General features: G+C 48.0%; 1 protein-coding gene across 1 annotated transcript; it reads left to right on the top strand.

The window, feature by feature from the left end:
• Nucleotides 1-2,559: 2,559 nt before the first annotated feature.
• On the top strand, nucleotides 2,560-26,852 carry AAMP (angio associated migratory cell protein). Its single transcript, XM_069982298.1, has 11 exons — nucleotides 2,560-2,745; nucleotides 2,860-3,012; nucleotides 5,210-5,329; nucleotides 5,412-5,551; nucleotides 6,741-6,885; nucleotides 6,972-7,055; nucleotides 7,184-7,299; nucleotides 7,499-7,602; nucleotides 18,577-18,667; nucleotides 18,995-19,149; nucleotides 25,588-26,852. The coding sequence occupies exons 1-11, from the start codon at nucleotides 2,607-2,609 to the stop codon at nucleotides 25,661-25,663; spliced, it is 1,323 nt and encodes a 440-aa protein (XP_069838399.1). The 5' UTR covers nucleotides 2,560-2,606; the 3' UTR covers nucleotides 25,664-26,852.
• Nucleotides 26,853-27,291: the final 439 nt, after the last annotated feature.

Below are 27,291 nucleotides of genomic sequence, written 5' to 3' on the forward strand. Positions count from 1 at the left end.
CTGATCCCTACAGGTATATACTATATTATATATGATGGGGTTACCCCTGTATCCTGATCCCTACAGGTATATACTATATTATATATGATGGGAATTCCCCTGTATCCTGATCCCTACAGGTATATACTATATTATATATGATGGGGTTACCCCTGTATCCTGATCCCTACAGGTATATACTATATTATATATGATGGGGTTACCCCCTGTATCCTGATCCCTACAGGTATATACTATATTATATATGATGGGGTTACCCCTGTATCCTGATCCCTACAGGTATATACTATATTATATATGATGTTACCCCTGTATCCTGATCCCTACAGGTATATACTATATTATATATGATGTGGTTACCCCCTGTATCCTGATCCCTACAGGTATATACTATATTATATATGATGTGGTTACCCCCTGTATCCTGATCCCTACAGGTATATACTATATTATATATGATGGGAATCCCCCTGTATCCTGATCCCTACAGGTATATACTATATTATATATGATGCGGTTACCCCTCTATCCTGATCCCTACAGGTATATACTATATTATATATGATGGGGTTACCCCCTGTATCCTGATCCCTACAGGTATATACTATATTATATATGATGAGGTTACCCCTGTATCCTGATCCCTACAGGTATATACTATATTATATATGATGGGAATCCCCCTGTATCCTGATCCCTACAGGTATATACTATATTATATATGATGGGGTTACCCCTGTATCCTGATCCCTACAGGTATATACTATATTATATATGATGGGGTTACCCCTGTATCCTGATCCCTACAGGTATATACTATATTATATATGATGGGGTTACCCCCTGTATCCTGATCCCTACAGGTATATACTATATTATATATGATGGGGTTACCCCTGTATCCTGATCCCTACAGGTATATACTATATTATATATGATAGGGTTACCCCCGTATCCTGATCCCTACAGGTATATACTATATTATATATGATGGGGTTACCCCTGTATCCTGATCCCTACAGGTATATACTATATTATATATGATGGGGTTACCCCTGTATCCTGATCCCTACAGGTATATACTATATTATATACCCCCCTGTATCCTGATCCCTACAGGTATATACTATATTATATATGATGGGGTTACCCCTGTATCCTGATCCCTACAGGTATATACTATATTATATATGATGGGAATCCCCCTGTATCCTGATCCCTACAGGTATATACTATATTATATATGATGGGGATCCCCCTCTATCCTGATCCCTACAGGTATATACTATATTATATATGATGGGATCCCCCTGTATCCTGATCCCTACAGGTATATACTATATTATATATGATGGGGTTACCCCTGTATCCTGATCCCTACAGGTATATACTATATTATATATGATGGGGTTACCCCTGTATCCTGACCCCCTACAGGTATATACTATATTACATATGATGGGGTTACCCCTGTATCCTGATCCCTACAGGTATATACTATATTATATATGATGGGAATCCCCCTGTATCCTGATCCCTACAGGTATATACTATATTATATATGATGGGGTTACCCCTCTCTCCTGATCCCTACAGGTATATACTATATTATATATGATGGGGTTACCCCTGTATTCTGATCCCTACAGGTATATACTATATTATATATGATGGGAATCCCCCTCTATCCTGATCCCTACAGGTATATATTATATATGATGGGGTTACCCCTCTATCCTGATCCCTACAGGTATATATTATATTATATATGATGGGGTTACCCCTGTATCCTGATCCCTACAGGTATATACTATATTATATATGATGGGGATCCCCCTGTATCCTGATCCCTACAGGTATATACTATATTATATATGATGGGGTTACCCCTCTATTCTGATCCCTACAGGTATATACTATATTATATATGATGCGGTTACCCCTGTATTCTGATCCCTACAGGTATATACTATATTATATATGATGGGGTTACCCCTCATTATCCTGATCCCTACAGGTATATACTATATTATATATGATGGGGTTACCCCTGTATACTGATCCCTACAGGTATATACTATATTAGATATGATGGGGTTACCCCTGTATCCTGATCCCTACAGGTATATACTATATTAGATATGATGGGGTTACCCCTGAATCCTGATCCCTACAGGTATATACTATATTATATATGATGGGGTTACCCCTGTATCCTGATCCCTACAGGTATATACTATATTATATATGATGGGAATCCCCTGTATCCTGATCCCTACAGGTATATACTATATTATATATGATGGGATTACCCCTGTATCCTGATCCCTACAGGTATATACTATATTATATATGATGGGGTTACCCCTGTATCCTGATCCCTACAGGTATATACTATATTATATATGATGGGATTACCCCTGTATCCTGATCCCTACAGGTATATACTATATTATATAGGACGGGGTTACCCCTCCATCCTGATCCCTACATGCGTATGCTATATTATATATGATAGGAGTACCCCTTTATCCTGCGTTGACCTTTCACCCTATGATGTCTTCCTCTCGCCTCATTAGCCATAGCTTCCGTCCTGTGTCCTGGCGATGGAAGGAGCCGGGGGCGGTGACGCAGGAGGTGGGGGGCCACCTGGTCCGGAGCCAGGAGAAGGGGCCGCTGCTGAGTTTCATGAAGATGAAGAGATCATTGAGGTGCTGGAGCTAAATGAAGGAGAGCCGGACCCCGGTAGGTGCTCGGGGGACTCTGGGACACGGTACAGTGGATGGCTGTGTTCATCCTAGTCATGTGGGGTGGGGTCTATGGGCACTTTGTAACCCCCCCCTTCCCCGTGCTCCACAGACGACTTAGCCAGCGACATGGAGGACGTGGATTTTGCAGATGACCCCGAAGATGGAGAAATGGCAGACGAGGAATGGGAGACGGAGGACGAGGGCGTGGAGGAGGGTGCCGAGCCCCACGATGACAGCGAGCTTACCTACTCCAAGCACACTGGTGGGTGCCGACCTCAGGGTGGGGTAACTGAGGAGCTCAACAGAGCTAAGTCACTATAGAAGGGGTTACTGATGTACTGGCTCTACTACTATAGATGACATGTGGGGAGGAGAAGGGGTTACTGATGTACTGGCTCTACTACTATAGATGACATGTGGGGAGGAGAAGGGGTTACTGATTTACTGGCTCTACTACTATAGATGACATGGAGCAGAAGGGGTTACTGATGCACTGGCTCTACTACTATAGATGACATGTGGGGGAGGAGAAGGGGTTACTGATGCACTGGCTCTACTACTATAGATGACATGGAGAAGGGGTTACTGATGTACTGGCTCTACTACTATAGATGACATGTGGGGGAGAAGGGGTTACTGATGCACTGGCTCTACTACTATAGATGACATGTGGGGGAGAAGGGGTTACTGATGCACTGGCTCTACTACTATAGATGACATGTGGGAGAAGGGGTTACTGATGCACTGGCTCTACTACTATAGATGAGATGTGGGGAGGAGAAAGGGTTACTGATGTACTGGCTCTACTACTATAGATGACATGGAGGAGAAGGGGTTACTGATGTACTGGCTCTACTACTATAGATGACATGTGGGGGAGAAGGGGTTACTGATGCACTGGCTCTACTACTATAGATGACATGGAGGAGAAGGGGTTACTGATGTACTGGCTCTACTACTATAGATGACATGTGGGGGGAGGAGAAGGGGTTACTGATGCACTGGCTCTACTACTATAGATGACATGTGGGGAGGAGAAGGGGTTACTGATGCACTGGCTCTACTACTATAGATGACATGTGGGGAGGAGAAGGGGTTACTGATGCACTGGCTCTACTACTATAGATGACATGGAGGAGAAGGGGTTACTGATGCACTGGCTCTACTACTATAGATGACATGGAGGAGAAGGGGTTACTGATGCACTGGCTCTACTACTATAGATGACATGTGGAAGAGAAGGGGTTACTGATGTACTGGCTCTACTACTATAGATGACATGTGGGGGAGGAGAAGGGGTTACTGATGTACTGGCTCTACTACTATAGATGACATAGAGGAGAAGGGGTTACTGATTTACTGGCTCTACTACTATAGATGACATGGAGGAGAAGGGGTTACTGATGCACTGGCTCTACTACTATAGATGACATGGGGGGAGGAGAAGGGGTTACTGATGCACTGGCTCTACTACTATAGATGACATGGAGCAGAAGGGGTTACTGATGCACTGGCTCTACTACTATAGATGACATGGGGGGAGGAGAAGGGGTTACTGATGCACTGGCTCTACTACTATAGATGACATGGGGGGAGGAGAAGGGGTTACTGATGCACTGGCTCTACTACTATAGATGACATGTGGGGGAGAAGGGGTTACTGATGCACTGGCTCTACTACTATAGATGACATGGGGGGAGGAGAAGGGGTTACTGATGCACTGGCTCTACTACTATAGATGACATGGAAGAGAAGGGGTTACTGATGCACTGGCTCTACTACTATAGATGACATGTGGGGGAGAAGGGGTTACTGATGTACTGGCTCTACTACTATAGATGACATGGGGGGAGGAGAAGGGGTTACTGATGCACTGGCTCTACTACTATAGATGACATGGGGGGAGGAGAAGGGGTTACTGATGCACTGGCTCTACTACTATAGATGACATGTGGGGGTGGAGAAGGGGTTACTGATGCACTGGCTCTACTACTATAGATGACATGGGGGAGAAGGGGTTACTGATGTACTGGCTCTACTACTATAGATGACATGTGGGAGAAGGGGTTACTGATGCACTGGCTCTACTACTATAGATGACATGGGGAGGAGAAGGGGTTACTGATGCACTGGCTCTACTACTATAGATGACATGGTGGAGAAGGGGTTACTGATGTACTGGCTCTACTACTATAGATGACATGGAGGAGAAGGGGTTACTGATGCACTGGCTCTACTACTATAGATGACATGTGGGGGAGAAGGGGTTACTGATGCACTGGCTCTACTACTATAGATGACATGTGGGGGAGAAGGGGTTACTGATGCACTGGCTCTACTACTATAGAGCACATTTTTCCCCTAATTGGCAGTGAACTGGCCTCGTGGACTCTGTATTATGTCCGTGGACCTTAAGGGAGCTTTAATTTATATGATGCAATTTCCTTTGTTATTCTTAGCTTCTGTATTCTGCGTCAGCCTTGACCCCAAGGACAGCAGTCTGGCGGTAACAGGAGGAGAAGATGATAAGGCATGTGTATGGAGAATAAATGATGGAGAGACGGTCTTCGAGTGCACAGGTGAGAAGAATCTCCAACTCACTGTATTATTACATGACACCGCCATCCCCTGTATCCTCATCTGTAACTTCACCTGCTCCAGGACACAAGGACTCCGTCACCTGTGCCGCCTTCTGTCATGACTCCTCCATGGTGGCTACAGGAGACATGAGTGGCCTGATCAAGGTGTGGAAGGTGGAGGACGCTAAGGAGGTCTGGTCATTCGAAGTGGCGGACCTAGAGGTGAGAGTCCATACGGTACAGTAATATAGTAGTATATTCCTGTATATAGGAGCAGTGTTATAGTAGTTATATCCCTGTATATAGGAGCAGTGTTATAGTAGTATATATCCCTGTATATAGGGAGCAGTATTATAGTAGTTATATTCCTGTATATAGGAGCAGTATTATAGTAGTTATATCCCTGTATATAGGAGCAGTATTATAGTAGTTATATCCCTGTATATAGGAGCAGTATTATAGTAGTATATTCCTGTATATAGGAGCAGTGTTATAGTAGTATATTCCTGTATATAGGAGCAGTATTATAGTAGTTATATTCCTGTATATAGGAGCAGTATTATAGTAGTATATTCCTGTATATAGGAGCAGTATTATAGTAGTTATATTCCTGTATATAGGAGCAGTATTATAGTAGTTATATCCCTGTATATAGGAGCAGTATTATAGTAGTTATATCCCTGTATATAGGAGCAGTATTATAGTAGTATATTCCTGTATATAGGAGCAGTATTATAGTAGTATGTTCCTGTATATAGGGAGCAGTATTATAGTAGTATATCCCTGTATATAGGAGCAGTATTATAGTAGTATATTCCTGTATATAGTGGCAGTATTATAGTAGTTATATCCCTGTATATAGGAGCAGTATTATAGTAGTATATTCCTGTATATAGGAGCAGTATTATAGTAGTTATATTCCTGTATATAGGGGGCAGTATTATAGTAGTTATATTCCTGTATATAGGGGCAGTATTATAGTAGTATATCCCTGTATATAGGAGCAGTATTATAGTAGTTATATTCCTGTATATAGGAGCAGTATTATAGTAGTTATATTCCTGTATATAGAAGTATTATAGTAGTATATTCCTGTATATAGGGGCAGTATTATAGTAGTTATATTCCTGTATATAGAAGTATTATAGTAGTTATATTCCTGTATATAGGAGCAGTGTTATAGTAGTTATATCCCTGTATATAGGAGCAGTATTATAGTAGTATATTCCTGTATATAGGAGCAGTATTATAGTAGTATATTCCTGTATATAGGAGCAGTATTATAGTAGTATATTCCTGTATATAGGGGCAGTATTATAGTAGTATATTCCTGTATATAGGAGCAGTATTATAGTAGTTATATCCCTGTATATAGGGGCAGTATTATATTCAGTATATTCTTTCCTTGTAGTGGTTGGAGTGGCATCCTTGCGCTCATGTCTTGCTATGTGGCACAGCAGATGGAAATACTTGGATGTGGAAGATCCCCAGTGGAGAATGCAAAACTTTTCAAGGACCTAATTGCCCGGCTACCTGTGGACAGTTTTTACCAGACGGTGGGTTTACCTAACACCTTTTTTAGGTTTCCCTTATGGGTTACTTGACGTATAATCTTTTTCTCATGTCTTTCTCGGTGTGGTAGGTAAGAGAGCTGTGGTTGGTTATGAAGATGGGAGCATGCGGATATGGGACCTGAAAATGGGTAACACCCTCCATGTCCTGAAGGGTGAGTGTGCGGCAGCGCTCCTAGTGGGCTCTGTGCAGTAGTAAGCGGTGGAGTAACTCTGTTACGTTATTGTTGCTCCATCTTATCTTTCCCCTCGATGTCCATCATCTTCCTCTGTCTTCTTCCAGGTCCTGATGCGCACTCTGCACCTCTGACCTGCGTGTCCTCTAATGGCGACGGGAGCCTTATTCTAACCGGGTCCGTGGACTGTGACACAAAGATGGTGAATACGGCGACCGGGAAGGTGAGGTCCTCTCTTTCGCGTCCTTCTGATGTAACAGGATGTCATGCCATAGTCTCTATAATATTCCGTCTGTAGAGCGTGGTCGCTGTGACACAGTCTCTGTAATATTCCGTCTGTAGAGCGTGGCCGCTGTGACACAGTCTCTGTAATATTCCGTCTGTAGAGCGTGGCCGCTGTGACACAGTCTCTGTCTTTGCAGGTTGTCGGAGTCTTTCGGACGGAGAGTAATGTATCCAAAGCCTCAAAACGTGAAGAAGGTGAAGCGGAGAGCAATTCGGTGGAGTCGTTGGGATTCTGCAGTGTGTAAGTGATGACGTATCTATGGGGCTCTATGTGGCGGTATGATACTCTCCCTGATGTCTCCTGTGTATGGGGCTCTATGTGGCGGTATGATAGTCATCAAGTGATGTAGTGTACAGTATATATGTATATAAACTCTCTTGTCCTGTGTATGTGTGTGTGTATATATATATATATATATATATATATTATACACACACACACTCCTCCTGCCCCGTATCCTCCTGTCCTGTATGTATGTATGTATGTATGTATGTATATATTTGTGTGTGTGTGTGTGTGTGTGTGTGTATGTGTGTGTATATATATATATATATATATATATATATATATATAAAATATATATATATTTAATACACTCCTCCTGTCCTGTATATATGTATACTCCTGTCCTGTATGTATATAAACTCCTGTCTTATAATGTGTATATATACTTCTCCTGTCATGTATGTATGTATGTATGTGCGTTTATGTGTGTATATATATATATGTGTGTGTGTGTATGTGTATGTGTGTGTATATATATATATATATATATATATATATATATATATATATATATATATATATATATATATATATATATATATGTATATACTGTCCAGTGTGTGTGTGTATATATCCTGGCCTGTATGTATATTCCTCCTGTCCTGTGTATATACTCCTTCTGTCGTGTGTATGTGCAATATATATATATATATATATATATATATATATATATATATATATATATTTATGGACCTGTTTTGAGGCAGCCGCCCTAGCAATCGATCAGATTCCAGCTCCCTGTGTAAATGAAAGCACCTCCTGTCCTGTATAAATATATACAGGAGGGGAGGGGGAGGGGCAAGAGTGCCCCATAGAAATGAATGGGAGAATCTCCACACTGCACACACAGGTGATATAATTAGCTGCAGCTCCCCAGCAGTAATGGCAGTTGGAGGCCTTCGCAACCAATAGGATTACTGCTTTCATTTTCACAGGGAGCTGGAATCTGATCGGTTGCTAGGCCGGCAGCCTCACAACAGATCCACAGAAATAACTGGTAGACCCCCTACTCTATCTATACAGTACAGGTATACAGGACCCCAAAAGTATACACTACAGGTATACATACCTCCTAACATTTTGGACGGCCAAAGAGGGACAGTTGTGGTTCATGCTAGGAAAATTATACAGGCATTTCTTTTTAATTAAGGATGTTTTCACAAATCCAGGATCTGCTGCATACAGGACCCCCAAACTATACACTACAGGTATACAGAGCCCCAAAACTATACACTACAAGTATAAAGGACCTCCACCAACTCTATACTACAGATATACAGGACCCCCAAACTATACACTACAGATATACAGGACCTCCACCAACTATATACTACAGGTATACAGGACCCTCAAACTATACACTACAGGTATACAGGACCCCACAACTATACACTACAAGTATACAGGACCTTAAACTCTACACTACAGGTATACAGGACCCCCAAACTGTAAAATACAGGTATTCACGACCTATAAACTAGAGGTATACAACACCTTCACCAACTATATACTACAGGTATACAGGGCCCCACAAACTATACACTACAGGTATACAGGACCCCCAAACTATACACTACAGGTATACAGGACCCCACAACTATACACTACAAGTATACAGGACCTTAAACTCTACACTGCAGGTATACAGGACCCCCAAACTGTAAAATAAAGGTATCCACGACCTATAAACTAGAGGTATACAGCACCTTCACCAACTATATACTAGAGGTATACAGGACCTCCACCAACTATACGCTGCAGGTATACAGCCCCCCCCCCCCCAATATACACTACAGGTATACACTAATTCCACTGATTACTTCAGATGAAACAATACCTTTTAGACAATTGCAGTTTCCTGTTAAGCATCATTTGCAATGGCAATAAACAAGGCACAAGCCTGATCACTGCAGGTGGTGGCATAAATCTGGATTCTGCATGTTTTCCGCATGGACAATTGTATGTTGCTGCTCCAGAGTTGTATCAGGTAAAAATCTTTGTCTATGTACCTGGCAATAACACTGCCAATGTTGTATATAACCAGGCTGTATATAACACTGACAATGTTGTATATAACCAAGCTAAGTATATAACACTGCCAATGTTGTATATAATTAGGCTGTATATAACGCTGACAATGTTGTATATAACCAGGCTGTATATAACGCGGGCAATGTTGTATATAACCAGGCTGTATATAATGCTGACAATGTTGTATATACCCAGGATGTATAAAACACTGCCAATGTTGCATATAACCAGGCTCTGTATATAACACTGCCAATGTTGTATATAACCAGGCTGTATATAATGCTGACAATGTTGTATATACCCAGGATGTATAAAACACTGCCAATGTTGCATATAACCAGGCTCTGTATATAACACTGCCAATGTTGTATATAACCAGGCTGTATATAATGCTGACAATGTTGTATATACCCAGGATGTATAAAACACTGCCAATGTTGCATATAACCAGGCTCTGTATATAACACTGCCAATGTTGTATAGAACCAGGCTGTATATAACACTGCCAATGTTGTATAGAACCAGGCTGTATATAACACTGCCAATGTTGTATATAACCAAGCTAAGTATATAACACTGCTAATGTTGTATATAACCAGGCTGTATATAACGCTGACAATGTTGTATATAACCAGGCTGTATATAATGTGGACAATGTTGCATATAACCAGGCTGTATATAACACTGCCAATGTTGCATATAACCAGGCCGTATATAACACTGGCAATGTTGGATATAACCAGGCTGTATATAACACTGCCAATGTTGTATATAACCAGGCTGTATATAACACTGCCAATGTTGTATATAACCAGGCTGTATATAACACTGACAATGTTGTATATAACCAGGCTGTATATAACACTGCCAATGTTGTATATAACCAGGCTGTATATAACACTGCCAATGTTGCATATAAGCAGGCCGTATATAACACTGGCAATGTTGGATATCACCAGGCTCTGTATACAGTCTGATCACATGATATCTCAGTTTGGCTATTAGGTATTTAGGATGTTTAAAGTTTTTAGTTTATTTCTAATGTGCATACGCTACAATTTACATAAACAGTGCAGAACTGTCAGGTATATAGGGGTATATAGGGCTCCTGGCGATTTCCTTTTAAACAAAAAAAAGGGTATAGATTGGCCCCCTGAGCGACCTTGGAACAAATCTAATTAACACCCTGACACTTTATACCCGGGCAGCGCCGGCTACATTTTCTAGTGTGTGTGTGTGTATATAGATATATATATACTCCTCCTGCCCTGTATAAATATATCCTCCTCCTGTCCTGTGTGTGTGTATGTATGTGTGTATATTTATTATACTCCTCCTGTCCTGTGTGTGTGTGTGTGTGTGTGTGTGTGTATATATATATATATATATATATATATATATATATTATACTCCTCCTGTCCTCTGTGTGTGTGTATATATATATATATATATATATATATATATATATATATAATATATTATACTCCTCCTGTCCTGTGTGTGTATGTGTGTATATATATATATATATATATATATATATATATATTATACCCCTCCCCTCCTGTGTGTGTGTATGTATGTGTGTGTATATATATATATATACACCCCTCCTCTGTGTGTGTGTATGTGTATATATATATATTATACTCCTCCTGTCCTGTGTGTGTATATATATATATATATATATATAGCAGTACGTAGAAAATGTGAAGCGCTTGGCACTGTCCCTTTTGTATGCGCAATCAAAGGAGAGGGCTGTGGCGTTCAGTCCTTGCATGTATGGCGTCTTGTGCCCTTTAACATGTGGTTCTCTGCATGAAGATCATCTTAAATGTACAATAAAGAAACGAAGCAGGAAGCGGCGACTCACCAACCAGTGCGATTTATTCAGGGTATACGCTGTACATCAGCTCACAGGCAAGGCAATAACATTCTGAGTGGGTTCCACTGAGGCTACGGCCGTTTCACGCTTTCCGCGCTTCAACTGGCCTCGTATTTCGTAATGACGTGGTTCTGCGTGGGTTAAATCCCTTCCCCACGGATATACATGACAGCAACAACATAAGTGCAATTAAAGTGACAGTACACCAAGACTCAAATACTGCAAACTACATACAATTACACAAATACAGATAGATTGTTACGATCGTTCAGCCAAGAGGACCCAATGCTCCAGTCTTTGCCATCCACACGGCTTCTCTTTGTAGCAACACTCTCTGGCGATCTCCGCCTCTTTTCGGAGTGTGAACAATCTCCAAACCTGCGAATCGCAAAACACTGGGATCACCATCATGTTCAGCCATTACATGTTCAATTAGTCTAGGGAGCCTACACCAGACCTTACGGATTTGAAATGCTCCCTAAATCTAACGTATAAATATCTGATGGTCTTCCCAATGTAATATTACCCACATGGGCACATCACGACATACACCACAAATTTACTGGCTGGTTGACACAATGCTCATCACCGCCTAGATGAAAAGTTCTAGTGTTCATGTTGTATTCACAGAAGCGGCAATGGCTGCACTTACCTTTCGGTAGACCCTCTCTCAGCCAGGTGCCTCTCGTCTCTGGGAGCACACTGCTGGTCAGGGTATCCCCCTAGGGTCTTTCCCTCCGGTAGGCTACCACAGGCTTGCCTTTTGTCAGCATCTTCAGGTCCTCGTCCGCTCCTATAATATGCCAGTGTCTGAGAATAGCAGCACGGACGCGGCTGTCCATACTAATGTGCTTGAAGGAAAAGCAGAATCTCTCTTCCTCCTCCTCGTTTATTCTGCCCCTTCTTCCACCTTGCTCCGCTTTTTGATAGGCTTCATCTATGATTCTTTCCGGGTAACCCCTCTCTATCAGCAGCCTGGCTCAGATACGTCTCACGACGGCTATTAATCCTCTTCAGTCTGGTGAACTGTCCTACCGGGACAGCTCGTTTGACGTGATCGGCAGGGCCGTATTTGCCACTAGGCACCCGTGGTCCGGTGCCTAGGGCGGCGCCCTGCAGGGGGCGGCACCTACAGGGATCAAAATATATATTTTTTTTAATAAAAAACATATATTTTTAACCCCCGCCGCCCTAGGTACCGGACCGCGGGTGCCTTGTCCGCGGCCGGGGGGGGGGGGCACACCGCCGCTGCCGCCACCGCCGCCACCGTTGTGCAGCCCCGGGGCATCCGGGGTGAGCTCCTTCCGGTACACGCTGCTTCTATCTCAGGCCGGCAGCTCACCCCTGCAGCCCCGCAGTGCCCGAACTTCTTCCTGCTCGGCGCGATGACGTCACGAGCGCTGCAGCAGGAAGAAGTTCGGGCACTGCGGGGCTGCAGGGGTGAGCTGCCGGCCTGAGATAGAAGCAGCGTGTGCCGGAAGGAGCTCACCCCGGACGCCACGAAGCTGCTTTGGGGAGACCTGACCGGTCTGCCTCTGCCCCCGGCTGTTCCCTCTTCCCCCCCACAGCTCCTCCCCCTGCCTGTGCCCCCCCTGCCCCCATCTGCTCCCCCTGCCTGTGCCCCCCATCTGCTCCCCCTGCCCCCATCTGCTCCCCCTGCCTGTGCCCCCCATCTGCCCCCCCCTGCCCTCATCTGCCCCCTTTGCCTGTGCCCCCCATCTGCTCCCCCTGCCTGTGCCCCAGCTGCTCCTCTGCTTCCCAGTTGCTCCCTCTTCTCCCCTTGTCCCCCCAGCTTCTCCCCTGCCACCCCAGCTGCCCCATCCTCTCCCTGCCTCCCCAAATTCTCGCCCTGCCCCTGCCACCCCCAGCTGCTCCCCTTTCCGTCACCCCAGCTGCTCCCCCCTGTCACCCCAGCTTTTCCCCCCTGTCTACCCCAGCTGCCTCCCTTCCCCAGCCCCCCCCCAGCTGCCTCCCTTCCCCAGTCACCCCCAGCTGCCTCCCTTCCCCAGTCACCCCCAGCTGCCTCCCTTCCCCAGTCACCCCCAGCTGCCTCCCTTCCCCAGTCACCCCCAGCTGCCTCTCTATCCCCAGTCACCCCCAGCTGCCTCCCTTCCCCAGTCACCCCCATCTGCCTCCCTTCCCCAGTCACCCCCAGCTGCCTCCCTTCCTCAGCCCCCCCCCAGCTGCCTCCCTTCCCCCGTCACCCCCAGCTGCCTCCCTTCCCCAGTCCCCCACCCCCAGCTGCCTCCCTTCCCCAGTCCACCCCCCCCCCAGCTGCCTTCCTTCCTCAGCCCCCCCAGCTGCCTCCCTTCCCCAGTCCCCCCCCCAGCTGCCTTCCTTCCTCAGCCCCCCAGCTGCCTCCCTTCCCCAGTCACCCCCAGCTGCCTCCCTTCCTCAGCCCCCCCCCAGCTGCCTCCCTTCCTCAGCCCCCCCCCAGCTGCCTCCCTTCCCCAGTCACCCCCAGCTGCCTCCCTTCCCCAGTCACCCCCATCTGCCTCCCTTCCCCAGTCACCCCCATCTGCCTCCCTTCCCAGTCACCCCCAGCTGCCTCCCTTCCCCAGTCACCCCCAGCTGCCTCCCTTCCTCAGCCCACCCCAGCTGCCTCCCTTCCCCAGTCACCCCCAGCTGCCTCCCTTCCCCAGTCACCCCCAGCTGCCTCCCTTCCTCAGCCCCCCCCAGCTGCCTCCCTTCCCCAGTCACCCCCCAGCTGCCTCCCTTCCCCAGTCACCCCCATCTGCCTCCCTTCCCCAGTCCCCCCCAGCTGCCTCTCCTTCCCCAGTCACCCCCAGCTGCCTCCCTTCCCCAGTCACCCCCAGCTGCCTCCCTTCCTCATCCCCCCCCCAGCTGCCTCCCTTCCCCAGTCACCCCAGCTGCCTCCCTTCCCCAGTCACCCCCAGCTGCCTCCCTTCCCCAGTCCCCCCCAGCTGCCTCCCTTCCCCAGTCACCCCCAGCTGCCTCCCTTCCCCAGTCACCCCCAGCTGCCTCCCTTCCCCAGCCCCCCCCAGCTGCCTCTCCTTCCCCAGTCACCCCCAGCTGCCTCTCCTTCCCCAGTCACCCCCAGCTGCCTCCCTTCCCCAGTCACCCCCAGCTGCCTCCCTTCCCCAGTCACCCCCCAGCTGCCCGCCTGCAGACGAGTTGTGGTCAAAGAAGTCTTCATGATGGTTGCGCCAGATGGAGAAGAAAGCAAAAAGTGAGCAACGGCAATGGGAGAAGACGTCACCTGTGAGTCATAAGTAACTGCACTGTAAACAATTCTATAGTGTGCAGAGCCTGTGTACCATTGGGGTCTAAATGGGTCAGTGTATGGTTTGCGGTAGTGTACTGACACAGCCCTGGGTACACTACAGTACGCTAGCGCAAACTTTTAAACTAGAATCAAACTACAACAGCTGCAGGCACTACAACTCCCAGCATATGCTGAGGGCTGCAGACTGTTAGTACATGCTGGGAGTTGTAGTGCCTGCAGCTGTTGTAGTTGGGCCCTAGGTGGCATATAAGAATATATAGATCAGTGGGGGCTCAGTGCAGGGAAGTGACCCCAGAACATCACTAATAGGGGATAGAACAAAACATCTCCCCCTACCATATTAGTGATATTCTGGGGTCACGTCCCTGCACTGAGCCCCTACAGATCTCTGTATTCTTATATGCCACAAAGCATCCAGTGTATGATGCACCTAGGACCCAACTACAACAGCTGCAGGCACTACAACTCCCAGCATGTACTGACAGTCTGCAGCCCTCAGGATATGCTGGGAGTTGTAGTACCTGCAGCTGTTGTAGTTGGGTCCTAGGTGCATCATACACTGAATGCTTTGTGGCATATAAGAATACATAGATCTGTGGGGGCTCAGTGCAGGGAAGTGACCCCAGAACAGCACTAATAGGGGATAGAACAAAAACATCTCCCCCTATATCTTAGTGGTGTTCTGGGGTCACTTCCCTGCACTGAGCCCCCACAGATCTCTGTATTCTTATATGCCACAAAGCATCCAGTGTATAGGACCCAACTACAACAGCTACAGGAACTAGAACTCCCAGCATGTACTGACAGTCTTCAGCCCTCAGGATATGCTGGGAGTTGTAGTACAGTGTAGACAGATGTATTGCTGGACCTTCAGGGCTGATGGTTGTCACCCACAGATTGCAGCCTCCAGGAGTCTCAGCACACAGTGATTTATTACAGGGTTGTCCTCTCAGAGACTACAACTCCCAGCATAGCCGGAGAGCTGTATAAATGTAGGGATTTGTCACAGATACAGATGAATTCAGGAGAGGAGCGGGTCAGCATGTCATGTCTCACTGGTTGTATATTGGTGGGCTCCAGGTGCCCCAGTCCAACACTGGACAGAAGCGGCCCCCAAACTAAGACGTCCCCGGCCTCCTTCCTTCCTCCATCACGTCTGTTTGATGAGAATAGCGGGCATCAAGCAGAGCGGCACCCAAGTGCCAGGGTATATACCATGCATGTAACCAGCCAGTGCCGGGGGGGGGGGGGGGGGCGCCTCAGCAAGCAAGGTGCCTAGGGCAGCATGAACTCTAAATACAGGCCTGGTGATCGGGATAATAGCTGTTATAATGTAGAAGAGAGTTAGTAGCCGTCTCCTTCCTATATCCCTCTGTCATGAGGGTCCCATCTACTGCTACCACTACCGTATCCAAGAATTCCAACCGTTCACCGCCAAACTTAGCTGTGAAAGACATATTGGAATTGTTGGTGGAATTAAAATTAGAGAAGTCCTCTGGGGTTCCAGTCCATACCATCAAGATGTCGTCCACATATCTGTGGTACGACCTCACGTTCTTCATGTACATATTCCTTGGAGTATAAATATTCAAGGAATAAATTGGCATAAGTACATGATACAGGGGTGCCCATCGCGGTGCCGGTAGTCTGGAGGTACCAAACATCATTAAACATAAAGGCATTGTTATTAAGTATGAGTAGCAGCGACTCGCAAACAAAATCAATGTACCTCTCAGACTTCACGGCACTAACGAGGGCACCCCTGACCGCCCGTACCCCCAAGTCATGGGGTATACGGATGTACAGACTCTCCACGTCTATGGATACCAATGCATCCCCCTCCACCCACATAGTCTCCTTAATTATGTTTAGAAATTCACCCGTATCCTTAAAGTGTCACTGTCGTGAAATTTTTTTTTTGCAGAAATCAATAGTCCAGGCGATTTTAAGAAACTTTGTAATTGGGTTTATTTTTATCATGAAAAAGTAGTTTGAAGCTCTCCCCCCTGTCTTCATTGTTCTCCTATGGAGAGAGCTAAAGAAAAGACCAAAACAGGACAACAAAGAGTTAATCTACAAATCCCTCACGGGATATCTCCTGTGACAGTCACCAGTGACCTGTCTGAGCTCGGATTACAGCTGTCACCCAGCTCTGTGCCTGTAATCCTCTGTTATCTGCTTTCTGCTGCCGGCTAACTCCCTCCTTCCTCCTCCCCCCTCCCCTCTCCATAGAGCAGACAGGGGACGTCTCCTGCAACAAGTCACAATTTTCAGATTTTTCAGAGTGGATGAAAAAGAGGAAGGAGGGGGGGGGGGGACCTGGGAAAAGGCTTTTTACATGCAGATAATGGCAGATTTGGCTAATAAACCCAATTACAAAGTTTCTTAAAATCGCCTGGACTATTGATTTCTGCAAAAAAAAAAAATACGACAGTGACTCTTTAACATAGGACGGAGCGTGAAACGGCCGTAGCCTCAGTGGAGCACACTCAGAATGTTATTGCCTTGCCTGTGAGCTGATGTACAGCATATACCCTGAATAAATCGCACTGGTTGGTGAGTGGCCGCTTCCTGCTTCGTTTCTTCATTGTACATATATATATATATACACCCCTCCTGTGTGTGTATGTGTGTATATATATATATATATATATATATATATATATATATATATATATAATTATACTCCTCCTGTCCTGTGTGTGTGTATATGTGTGTATATATATATATATATATATATATATATATATATATATATATATATATGTAATACACTACCGTTCAAAAGTTTGGGGTCCCCCAAACAATTTAGTGTTTTCCATGTAGTCCCACTTCTTCACCCCCGTACGTTGTGAAATGAATAGAAAATAGAGACAAGACATTGACAAGGTTAGAAATACTGATTTGTAGGTGAAATAACATTGTTCTTCCATCACACTTTGCTTCCGTCCCAGAATCCTCCTTGTGCAGCAATTCCAGCATTGCCCACCTTTGGCATTCTAGCTATTAATCTGTTGGGGTAAGCTGGAGAAATTGCCCCCCGCGCTTCTAGAAGCAGCTCCCACAAGTTGGATTGGTTGGATGGGCACTTCTGGCGTACCATACGGTCCAGCTGCTCCCACAATGGGGTGGTGATCTGGTGACTGCGCTGGCCACTCCATTACCTATGATAGAATACCAGCTGCCCACTGGGTATGGCATGGCGGTGCAGAGTGATGGCCTTCCTTATTCACAATCCCTTTTACCCTGTACAAATCTCCCACCTTACCAGCACCAACCCCAGACCATCACATGACCTCCACCATGTATAACAGATGGCGTCAGGCATTCTTCCGGCAGTTCAACAAAATGACCATGCACTACAATGCTCATGAGCACCCTCCACACTCCTGAACTCCACCAGTCCGGTCAAGCAATCCAATATATACAATAAATGTGAAGGAAAGTGATTCGCTCACCACGTAGCCGCAATGTTCGGGTAATGAAACCCAATATACTCCAACTGTGTGGAGCACTATACTCACAGAGTCGATATGACTTCAGAATTTTTTTTTTAATTTTCTTATGTAGATAGATGCAGCATACCAAAAAGTTACATGCTCACAGCTGATGTGACTCTCACATCCGGACGCCCAAGTACGTCCTCCTCGCGGACGTTTTGGAGGATACAGACGCCTCCTTCCTCATATATGCATTATATATATATATATATATATATATATATATGTATATAATATATGCATTCATACACCCCTCTTGTATATTGCAGGTTGCCTCTGGCTGCAGTCGGTTATCTGGATGGGACGCTGGCGATTTATGACATATCAACACAGACACTGCGACACCGATGTCAGCATGAGGTATATGGGGGTGTGGGGGTCCCCCTGTGTCTCCTGTATATTGGGGGGTGCTGGGGTCCCTGCTGTATATTGGGAGAGGCTGCTGGGGTCCCCGCTGTATATTGGGGGGGGGTGCTGGGGTCCCCGCTGTATATTGGGGGGGAGTGCTGGGGTCCCCGCTGTATATTGGGGGGGGTTGCTGGGGTCCCCGCTGTATATTGGGGGGGGGTTGCTTGGGTCCCCACTGTATATTAGGAGGTGCTGGGGTCCCCGCTGTATATTGGGGGGGGGTTGCTGGGGTCCCCACTGTATATTGGGGTGTCACTGACCCTGTCCCTTCCCCTGTAGTCGGGCATTGTGCAGCTGCTCTGGGAGGATGGCTCCCCGGTGGTCTACACCTGCAGCCTGGATGGAGCCGTCAGACTGTGGGACTCGCGATCAGGGAAGATGATCAGTGAATACTGCGGCCACTCTGCCGAGATCCTGGACTTTGCACTTAACAAGTGAGTGTGAGCCATGAGGTATCAAGAAAGGGCTGATGTCACAGAGTGAAGGTGGAGCCATCTCAGCCAGGCTGATGATGTCACAGAGTGAGCGGTATTGGTTATATCTCATATAATAGGGGGAGGGGCGTGTCCTGTGTCATGTGATCAGTTATGTCTTGTAATATGGGGAGGGGCGTGTCCTGGGCGGAGGTATCGGTTATCTATATCATAAAAAGTAAAGTCTGAATGTGGAGTACCCCTCCAGTGTTATGTCGTAGGTGCGGCCGGTCATTTGCTGGATGTTGAGGTGTGACGCCAGTCCTATGGTGGTTGGCCAAGATATAGCCGGGCCAGTTGATGTAATGTGGTGACGCCAGTTGGGCACACAGGTATGGTGGCACGTCTGCTTTTATTTTGAAGGGCCGGTTGTTAGGGCTGGGTGGTATACTGTCAAAATACCGATACCGTCTCTGGCGTCGGTTAACCGACCTTAACTCTGCCAGGACGGTATCTGCGGTATTTCCCCCCCCCCCTCCTCCTCCTCCTCCTCACCCTGCGGCCGCATGCTCTGCTCCCCTCCGTAGGACTGGAGATGTGACAGGCTGCGCACAGGCGTGCTGTGTGCTCAGCGCTGCTGCCGCCGGGCGGCTCTGGAAGCTGCACGGTGTGCCCGGCCTCCCCTCTCCCGTACATAAAGTGGCTGCAGGGGTCAGGTATATGTTGGCACATCCTCCCCCCACGGGCACCGCACTCTCTCCCGCACAGGAATCCTCGGCGCCTCGTTATCTTTTTGCAGTGCTGGAAGCAGCCGTGTGTGTTGATCTGCCCGGGACGCTGCCGGCAGATATATGTGCTACAGCACTGAGTGACGGGGGGCAGAGGATTCCTGTGCAGGAGAGAGAGAGAGAGAGAGAGGCCGGGGGAGCATGGAGGTGCCGACCTATACCTGACCCCGACTGTATGTGCGGGAGAGGGGGGGGGCAGAACAGCATGTGACAGTGACTGGGGGCAGATTTTAGGAAGAAAGATATAGGAGATCGATAGATAGATAAACAAAACACAACAATCACTGAACTCAGGGAGAACAGTGAAAAATTCCAATGGAGTACTCTCCATTGATTGTCCCATACAAAATTTGAATATGCAAAAAAGGGGTCCGTGGAGCCTCAGTTACGAGTCTCAAAACACGGGAATAGTCAGATATCCCTCTCTCCAGAGAAGGAAGCCCATTGCCAAGGGGCGCCTCCTAGTGGGGAGAGCACCAAACCACCCTGATACGTAGTCCCTCAGGTCCTCACTCTGTTACCAGCTTTAGGACCTAAATAGGGAAACACCAGGGTGGCCCCTGTGAGTCACAGTCTGACTCTGTGGCGAGTCTAACGACATAAGACAAGGGTAACCAAGGCCAGGCTTCCATCCACAGACTGCTGCCCCGGGGTATTTGCCCCTCGTCAGTGTGGAGCAGGATTCTGGCTACTGGGGCAATGATAAATAGACCAACCATCTATCTCCTGTCTGTCTATATATGTATGTATATATGATATACATATACTGTATAGATAAATAGATAAAGCTAACAATATAGGCAGCACACTAAATGAACCTTGGACCAAGTCAGCTAGTAAAAAAATACTCTGCAGCACTCCGATGGTAATACAAACGTGAAAACGTGAATTTATTCCATATCACAATGTGCAGCAAACTTCACAAGTAATATATGACGTTTTGGCTTCTCCTACGCCATTTTCAAGTGCCACCTGTGAAGTTTGCTGCACATTGTGATATGGAATAAATTCACGTTTGTATTACCATCGGAAAATAGGGTTTTCAAAAGGTGTGTGGCTTTTAAAAGGGGCGTGTCATAATTATCGTTCAATTTATCGTTACCGCGACGACATGTACGATAAACTGCGATATTGATTTAGCCCATTATTATCTCCCAGCCCTACCGGTTGTACCTGTGTGGTCAGTGTCTTGCCGGGTTGTTCCGGGGTCCCTTGGATACTTATCACAGTGGCCTGGAGTGGATTGTTGACCCACCCGGACTATTGGCACTGCCACCCACAGAAAGGGGAGATGACCCAAGGAAGGTGTGTGTGCTGTGTTGGTGCGGGGAGAGGAATCACAGAGTCTCTTTAGCATAAATAAGAGCTGTTTACTTGAAAACACTGGTGTGCAGCAGATCATACAGCTTTGCCTTGTAATGATGCTTCACACTGAATAAGTTAGGATCCAGATCTGTAATGAACGCAGAAGGAATAGTACAGTCGCGTGGACTGAGTTGCATGCTGAGAGTATAGAGTCAGAGGAGCAGAGAGGAGGATGTCGTGAGAGTCCCAATCCAAGAAGTACTGTGCTCTGCCAGGAGGTTGGAGGATAAGGTAAAATAATACTTGAGAAGAAAGAGAGAATACTTGTGCTTGTGTTTTGACCTTTTGGGTTACACCTCCTATTGCCCTACCAGTGTCAGGGGATCCGTCCTAGTGGGTGACACAAGCCCCAGACCTTGTCACCTGGGATGAGTGGAATGCTGAGGGTTGCCTGCTGACACCCGTGCTGTGAGATAGTTCCTAGGCTTCTAGCAACTTTGCTCTATCCGGATCAGTTCCTAGCCTTCTGGCAGATACATTGGGTGCCCGGGAAGGTCCTGTCCTTGTTTGATGTACAGGAGGGCATGGGGAAGAGCACCCCATACAGATGACTGGAAGAATCTCCACACTACACACACAGGTGTCTCCCCAGCAGTAATGGCAGCTGAAAGCCTTAGCAACCAATAGGATTATTGCTTTTATTTTCATAGGGAGCTGGAATCTGATTGGTTGCTAGGGCAGCTGCCTCACAACATCCACAGAAATAACTGGTAGATCCCCATTTGGGCAACCCCCAATGTGATGGTTTGGGGTGCAGATGGTTACATAATTTTTTGTTATGGCCTTATTATTACAAATTTTTGGAGAATCTTCTGCTCCCCACCATGTTGTGTATTCCCTGTCCTGTCTGGAGCTCTGATAACTAGACCCCCGCTGACACCTCCTGATGGACCCCCTGCTGACACCTCCTGATGGACCCCCTGCTGACACCTCCTGATGGACCCCCCGCTGACACCTCCTGATGAACCCCCCGCTGACACCTCCTGATGAACCCCCCGCTGACACCTCCTGATGGACCCCCTGCTGACACCTCCTGATGAACCCCCCGCTGACACCTCCTGATGGACCCCCTGCTGACACCTCCTGATGGACCCCCCCGCTGACACCTCCTGATGGACCCCCCGCTGACACCTCCTGATGGACCCCCCGCTGACACCTCCTGATGGACCCCCCGCTGACAACTCCTGATGGACCCCCCACTGACACCTCCTGATGAACCCCCGCTGACACCTCCTGATGAACCCCCCACTGACACCTCCTGATGGACCCCCGCTGACACCTCCTGATGGACCCCCTGCTGACACCTCCTGATGGACCCCCCCGCTGACACCTCCTGATGGACCCCCGCTGACACCTCCTGATGGACCCCCGCTGACACCTCCTGATGGACCCCCTGCTGACACCTCCTGATGAACCCCCCACTGACACCTCCTGATGGACCCCCGCTGACACCTCCTGATGGACCCCCTGCTGACACCTCCTGATGGACCCCCCGCTGACACCTCCTGATGGACCCCCCGCTGACACCTCCTGATGGACCCCCCCGCTGACACCTCCTGATGGACCCCCCGCTGACACCTCCTGATGGCCCCCCGCTGACAACTCCTGATGGACCCCCCACTGACACCTCCTGATGAACCCCCCACTGACACCTCCTGATGAACCCCCCACTGACACCTCCTGATGGACCCCCGCTGACACCTCCTGATGGACCCCCGCTGACACCTCCTGATGGACCCCCGCTGACACCTCCTGATGAACCCCCCGCTGACATCTCCTGATGGACCCCCTGCTGATACCTCCTGATGGACCTCCTGCTGACACCTCCTGATGGACCCCCGCTGACACCTCCTGATGGACCCCCGCTGACACCTCCTGATGGACCCCCGCTGACACCTCCTGATGGACCCCCTGCTGACATTACCTGCCTGTCCATTCATGACCTCTCTGCTCTCCAAATGCTGGAGATCACCCCCTGTAGTGTCCTTATTGCTGAGGCTCCAGTCCCAGATCTGGGGGGCCTGGAAACCAGTGAAGATGTCTGCCAACTCCTGGATATAAGGAAGAAAGCTGAGGGACCAGGGGTAGTAGATCCTTTGTGGGACACTGATGCTGAGGCCAGCTCCCCAAAGAGAAGCATCAAGAGCTGTCATATGGATCCATAGGAGAAGGACTGTGACCACGGTCGGTTGGGATATTTGCTGTTGCTGGACGTTTCCTGTGTTGTTGGACGTTTTGTACCCTTTTTGCACCCTGTGTGGTGGAGTTTTGTATGGACCTTTCTGCTGGCATCTAATAAAGGTTCCTGGGGCTGTTCATTCATAGCTCGCTCATTTGATTGTGTGATGCTGGAGAAGAACCCAGTGAAACCCAACAATACAGTACAGGTATACAGGACCCCCCTAACAATACAGTACAAGTATACTGGACCCCCCAACAATTCAGTACAAGTATACCGCACCTACACCAACTATACACTACAGGTATACAGGACCCCCAAACTATACACTACAGGTACACGGGACCTCCACCAACTATATACTACAAGTATACAGGATCCCCAAACTATACACTACAGGTATACAGGACCCCCGAACAATACATTACAGGTATACAGGACCCCCAAACTATACACTACAGGTATACAGGACCTCCACCAACTATACACTACAGGTATACAGGACCTCCACCAACTATATACTACAGGTATACAGGACCCCTAAACTATACACTACAGGTATACAGGACCTCCACCAACTATACACTACAGGTACACAGGACATCCACCAACTATATACTACAGGTATACAGGGAACTACAGGTATACAGGATCCCCAAACTATACACTACAGGTATACAGGACCTCCACCAACTATATACTACAGGTATACAGGACCCCCAAACTAAACACTACAGTATACACTATTATGTATTTAGGATCTTAAACATTTTTAATGTATTTCTAATGTGCATAAGCTACAATTTACATAAACGGTGTAGAACTGTCAGGTATATAGGGGTATATAGGGCTCCCGGTGATTTCCCTTTAAACAAAAAAATAAGGGTATAGATTGGCCTTCTCGGCGACCTTGGAACAAATCTAATTAACACACTGGCACTTTATACCCGGGCAGCGCCGGGTAAATTTTTTTGTGTCTCGTATAATTGGGGGGGGGGGGGGGGGGGGGGGGTTCTGCGCGGTGGTATCAGTTATGTCTCATATCATAGTGGGAGGGGTGTGTCCTGTGTTGTGGTATCGCTTATGTCTCATAGGGGTGTGTCCTGGTATCGGTTATGTCTCATATAATAAGGGGAGGGGCGTGTCCTCATATCGGTTATGTCTTATAGGGGGAGGGGTGTGTCCTGGTATCAGTTATGCCTCATATAATAGGGGGAGGGGCGTGTCCTCTGTCTTATCGGTTATGTCTCATAGGGGGAGGGGCGTGTCCTGGTATCGGTTATGTCTCATATAAGAGAAGGGGCGTGTCCTGGGAGGCGGTGTCAGTTATGTCTTATATAAATAGGGGGAGGGGGCGTGTCCTCGGCGGCGGTATCAGTTATGCCTCATATAATAGGGGGAGGGGCGTGTCGTGGTATCGGTTATGTCTCATATAATACGAGGAGGGCGTGTCCTAGGAGGTGGTTACAGTTATGTCTCATATAACAGGGGAAGGGCGTGTCCTGGGCGGCGCTATCAGTTATGTCTTATATAAATAGGGAGAGGGGCGTATCCTGGGCGGCGGTATCCGTTATGCCTCATATCATAGGGGGAGGGGCGTGTCCTGTGTCGTGGTATCGGTTATGTCTCATATAATACGAGGAGGGCGTGTCCTGGGAGGTGGTATCATTTATGTCTCATATAATAGGGGGAGGAGCGTGTCCTGGGCGGCGGTATCATTTATGTCTCATATAATAGGGGGAGGAGCGTGTCCTGGGCGGCGGTATCATTTATGTCTCATATAATAGGGGGAGGAGCGTGTCCTGGGCGGCGGTATCATTTATGTCTCATATAATAGGGGGAGGAGTGTGTCCTGGGCGGCGGTATCATTTATGTCTCATATAATTGGAAGAGGGGCGTTTCCTGTGTCGTGGTATTGGTTATGTCTCATATAATAGGGGGAGAGGCATGTCCTGGGAGGTGGTATCAGTTATTTCTCATACAAAAGGGTGAGGAGCATGTCCTGGTATCGGTTATGTCTCATATAATGGGGGAGGGGCATGTCCTGGGCGGTGGTATTGGCTATGTTCCTTGCTGTCGCCCCCTATGTGATCCCCGCAGCACTAACCTCTCCTTCCTTTCTTTCAGAGACTCTTCCATTGTGGTAACGGCCTCCGGAGATCACAAGGCGAAAGTGTTCTGCGTGCAGAGACCCGACCGCTAGAGGTGCAGCGTCCTGAGGGGGGGGGCACCGCAGTTGTCTTGTCCTAAGGGGGGGGGGCGCCGCAGGATTTTTTGACTTCTTAAAGTGGCAGGCCATGAATTGAAAAAGGGAAGCCTATTGGGCGGAGGCTGTGGAGACGCCATGTTCCTGCCTATAGTCAGGCATGCTGGGGGTTGTAGTGACATAAAAATACAAAGTAACTACGACCATTGCGTCGAGCTCACCACCGCCTCTTGACGTTTATGTTTCGAACAAAATGGCTGCCGCATATTTTTGTAATTCAGAAATGTCTGAACTTTCTTTCCTACAACGGAATAAATATAAAGCGTGGCGACCAGCGTTGCCAAAAGTATTTTCTTCTTAGGCTGCAGCCCTCCCTCGGCGTGGCCTGTGCTTCTGAGGCTGGGGACCCCTGTCCCTCTCCTCCCTCGGCGTGGCCTGTGCTTCTGAGGCTGGGGACCCCTGTCCCTCTCCTCCCTCGGCGTGGCCTGTGCTTCTGAGGCTGGGGACCCCTGTCCCTCTCCTTCCTCGGCGTGGCCTGTGCTTCTGAGGCTGCGGACCCCTGCCCCTCTCCTCCCCCGGCGCGGCCTGTGCTTCTGAGGCTGTGGACCCCTGCCCCTCTCCTCCCCCGGCGCGGCCTGTGCTTCTGAGGCTGTGGACCCCTGCCCCTCTCCTCCCCCAGCGCGGCCTGTGCTTCTGAGGCTGTGGACCCCTGCCCCTCTCCTCCCCCAGCGCGGCCTGTGCTTCTGAGGCTGAGGACCCCTGCCCCTCTCCTCCCTCGGCGCGGCCTGTGCTTCTGAGGCTGCGGACCCCTGCCCCTCTCCTCCCTCGGCGCGGCCTGTGCTTCTGAGGCTGCGGACCCCTGCCCCTCTCCTCCCTCGGCGCGGCCTGTGCTTCTGAGGCTGCGGACCCCTGCCCCTCTCCTCCCTCGGCGCGGCCTGTGCTTCTGAGGCTGTGGACCCCTGCCCCTTCCCTCCCCTGGCGCGGCCTGAGCATATTAGCAGATGACAACACTGACAACATGGCGGCTTCTCATGTGTGGGTGGAGTCATGAACCACAGCCATTGATTGGCGTCCCCTGCCCCGATGACGCCTGTGACCGCAGAGCCGTGAGCTCGTCCTATTATTTATACGACTTGTATTACTACGTGTGAACGACTGTGTAGACAATAAAGACAAAGATTTCTTACACCTGCGTTGTGTATTCACTATCATCCCCGCTATCCAAACTCCGGACATGTTCCTATAACACATAAAGACACTGCAGTTCACTGCCTAAAGTGCTCATTAAAGTGAAAAGTGAGGAGCATGGCCCCCTGGGAACAGTCTGCAGAACCTCAATGTAATTTAATGTACCACTGTCCCCTCTAATGTACTGTACCACTGTCCTCTCTTATGTACTGTACCACTGTCCTCTAATATACTGTACCACTGTCCTCTAATGTACTGTACCACTGTCCCCTCTAATGTACTGTACCACTGTCCTCTCTAATATACTGTACCACTGTCCTCTCATGTACTGTACCACTGTCCCCTCTAATGTACTGTACCACTGTCCCCTCTAATGTACTGTACCACTGTCCCCTCTAATGTACTGTACCACTGTCCCCTCTAATGTTCTGTACCAC

This window comes from Dendropsophus ebraccatus, chromosome 9, assembly GCF_027789765.1.
Source record: "Dendropsophus ebraccatus isolate aDenEbr1 chromosome 9, aDenEbr1.pat, whole genome shotgun sequence".
Taxonomy (NCBI): domain Eukaryota; kingdom Metazoa; phylum Chordata; class Amphibia; order Anura; family Hylidae; genus Dendropsophus; species Dendropsophus ebraccatus.

Coding starts and splice junctions, on each gene's coding strand:
- AAMP (XM_069982298.1), top strand. CDS start 2,607: ATGGAAGGAGCCGGGGGCGGTGACGCAGGAGGTGGGGGGCCACCTGGT. Junction 5,330..5,411: donor GACGGTCTTCGAGTGCACAG/GTGAGAAGAATC, acceptor CACCTGCTCCAG/GACACAAGGACTCCGTCACC. Junction 7,300..7,498: donor TGAATACGGCGACCGGGAAG/GTGAGGTCCTCT, acceptor CTGTCTTTGCAG/GTTGTCGGAGTCTTTCGGAC.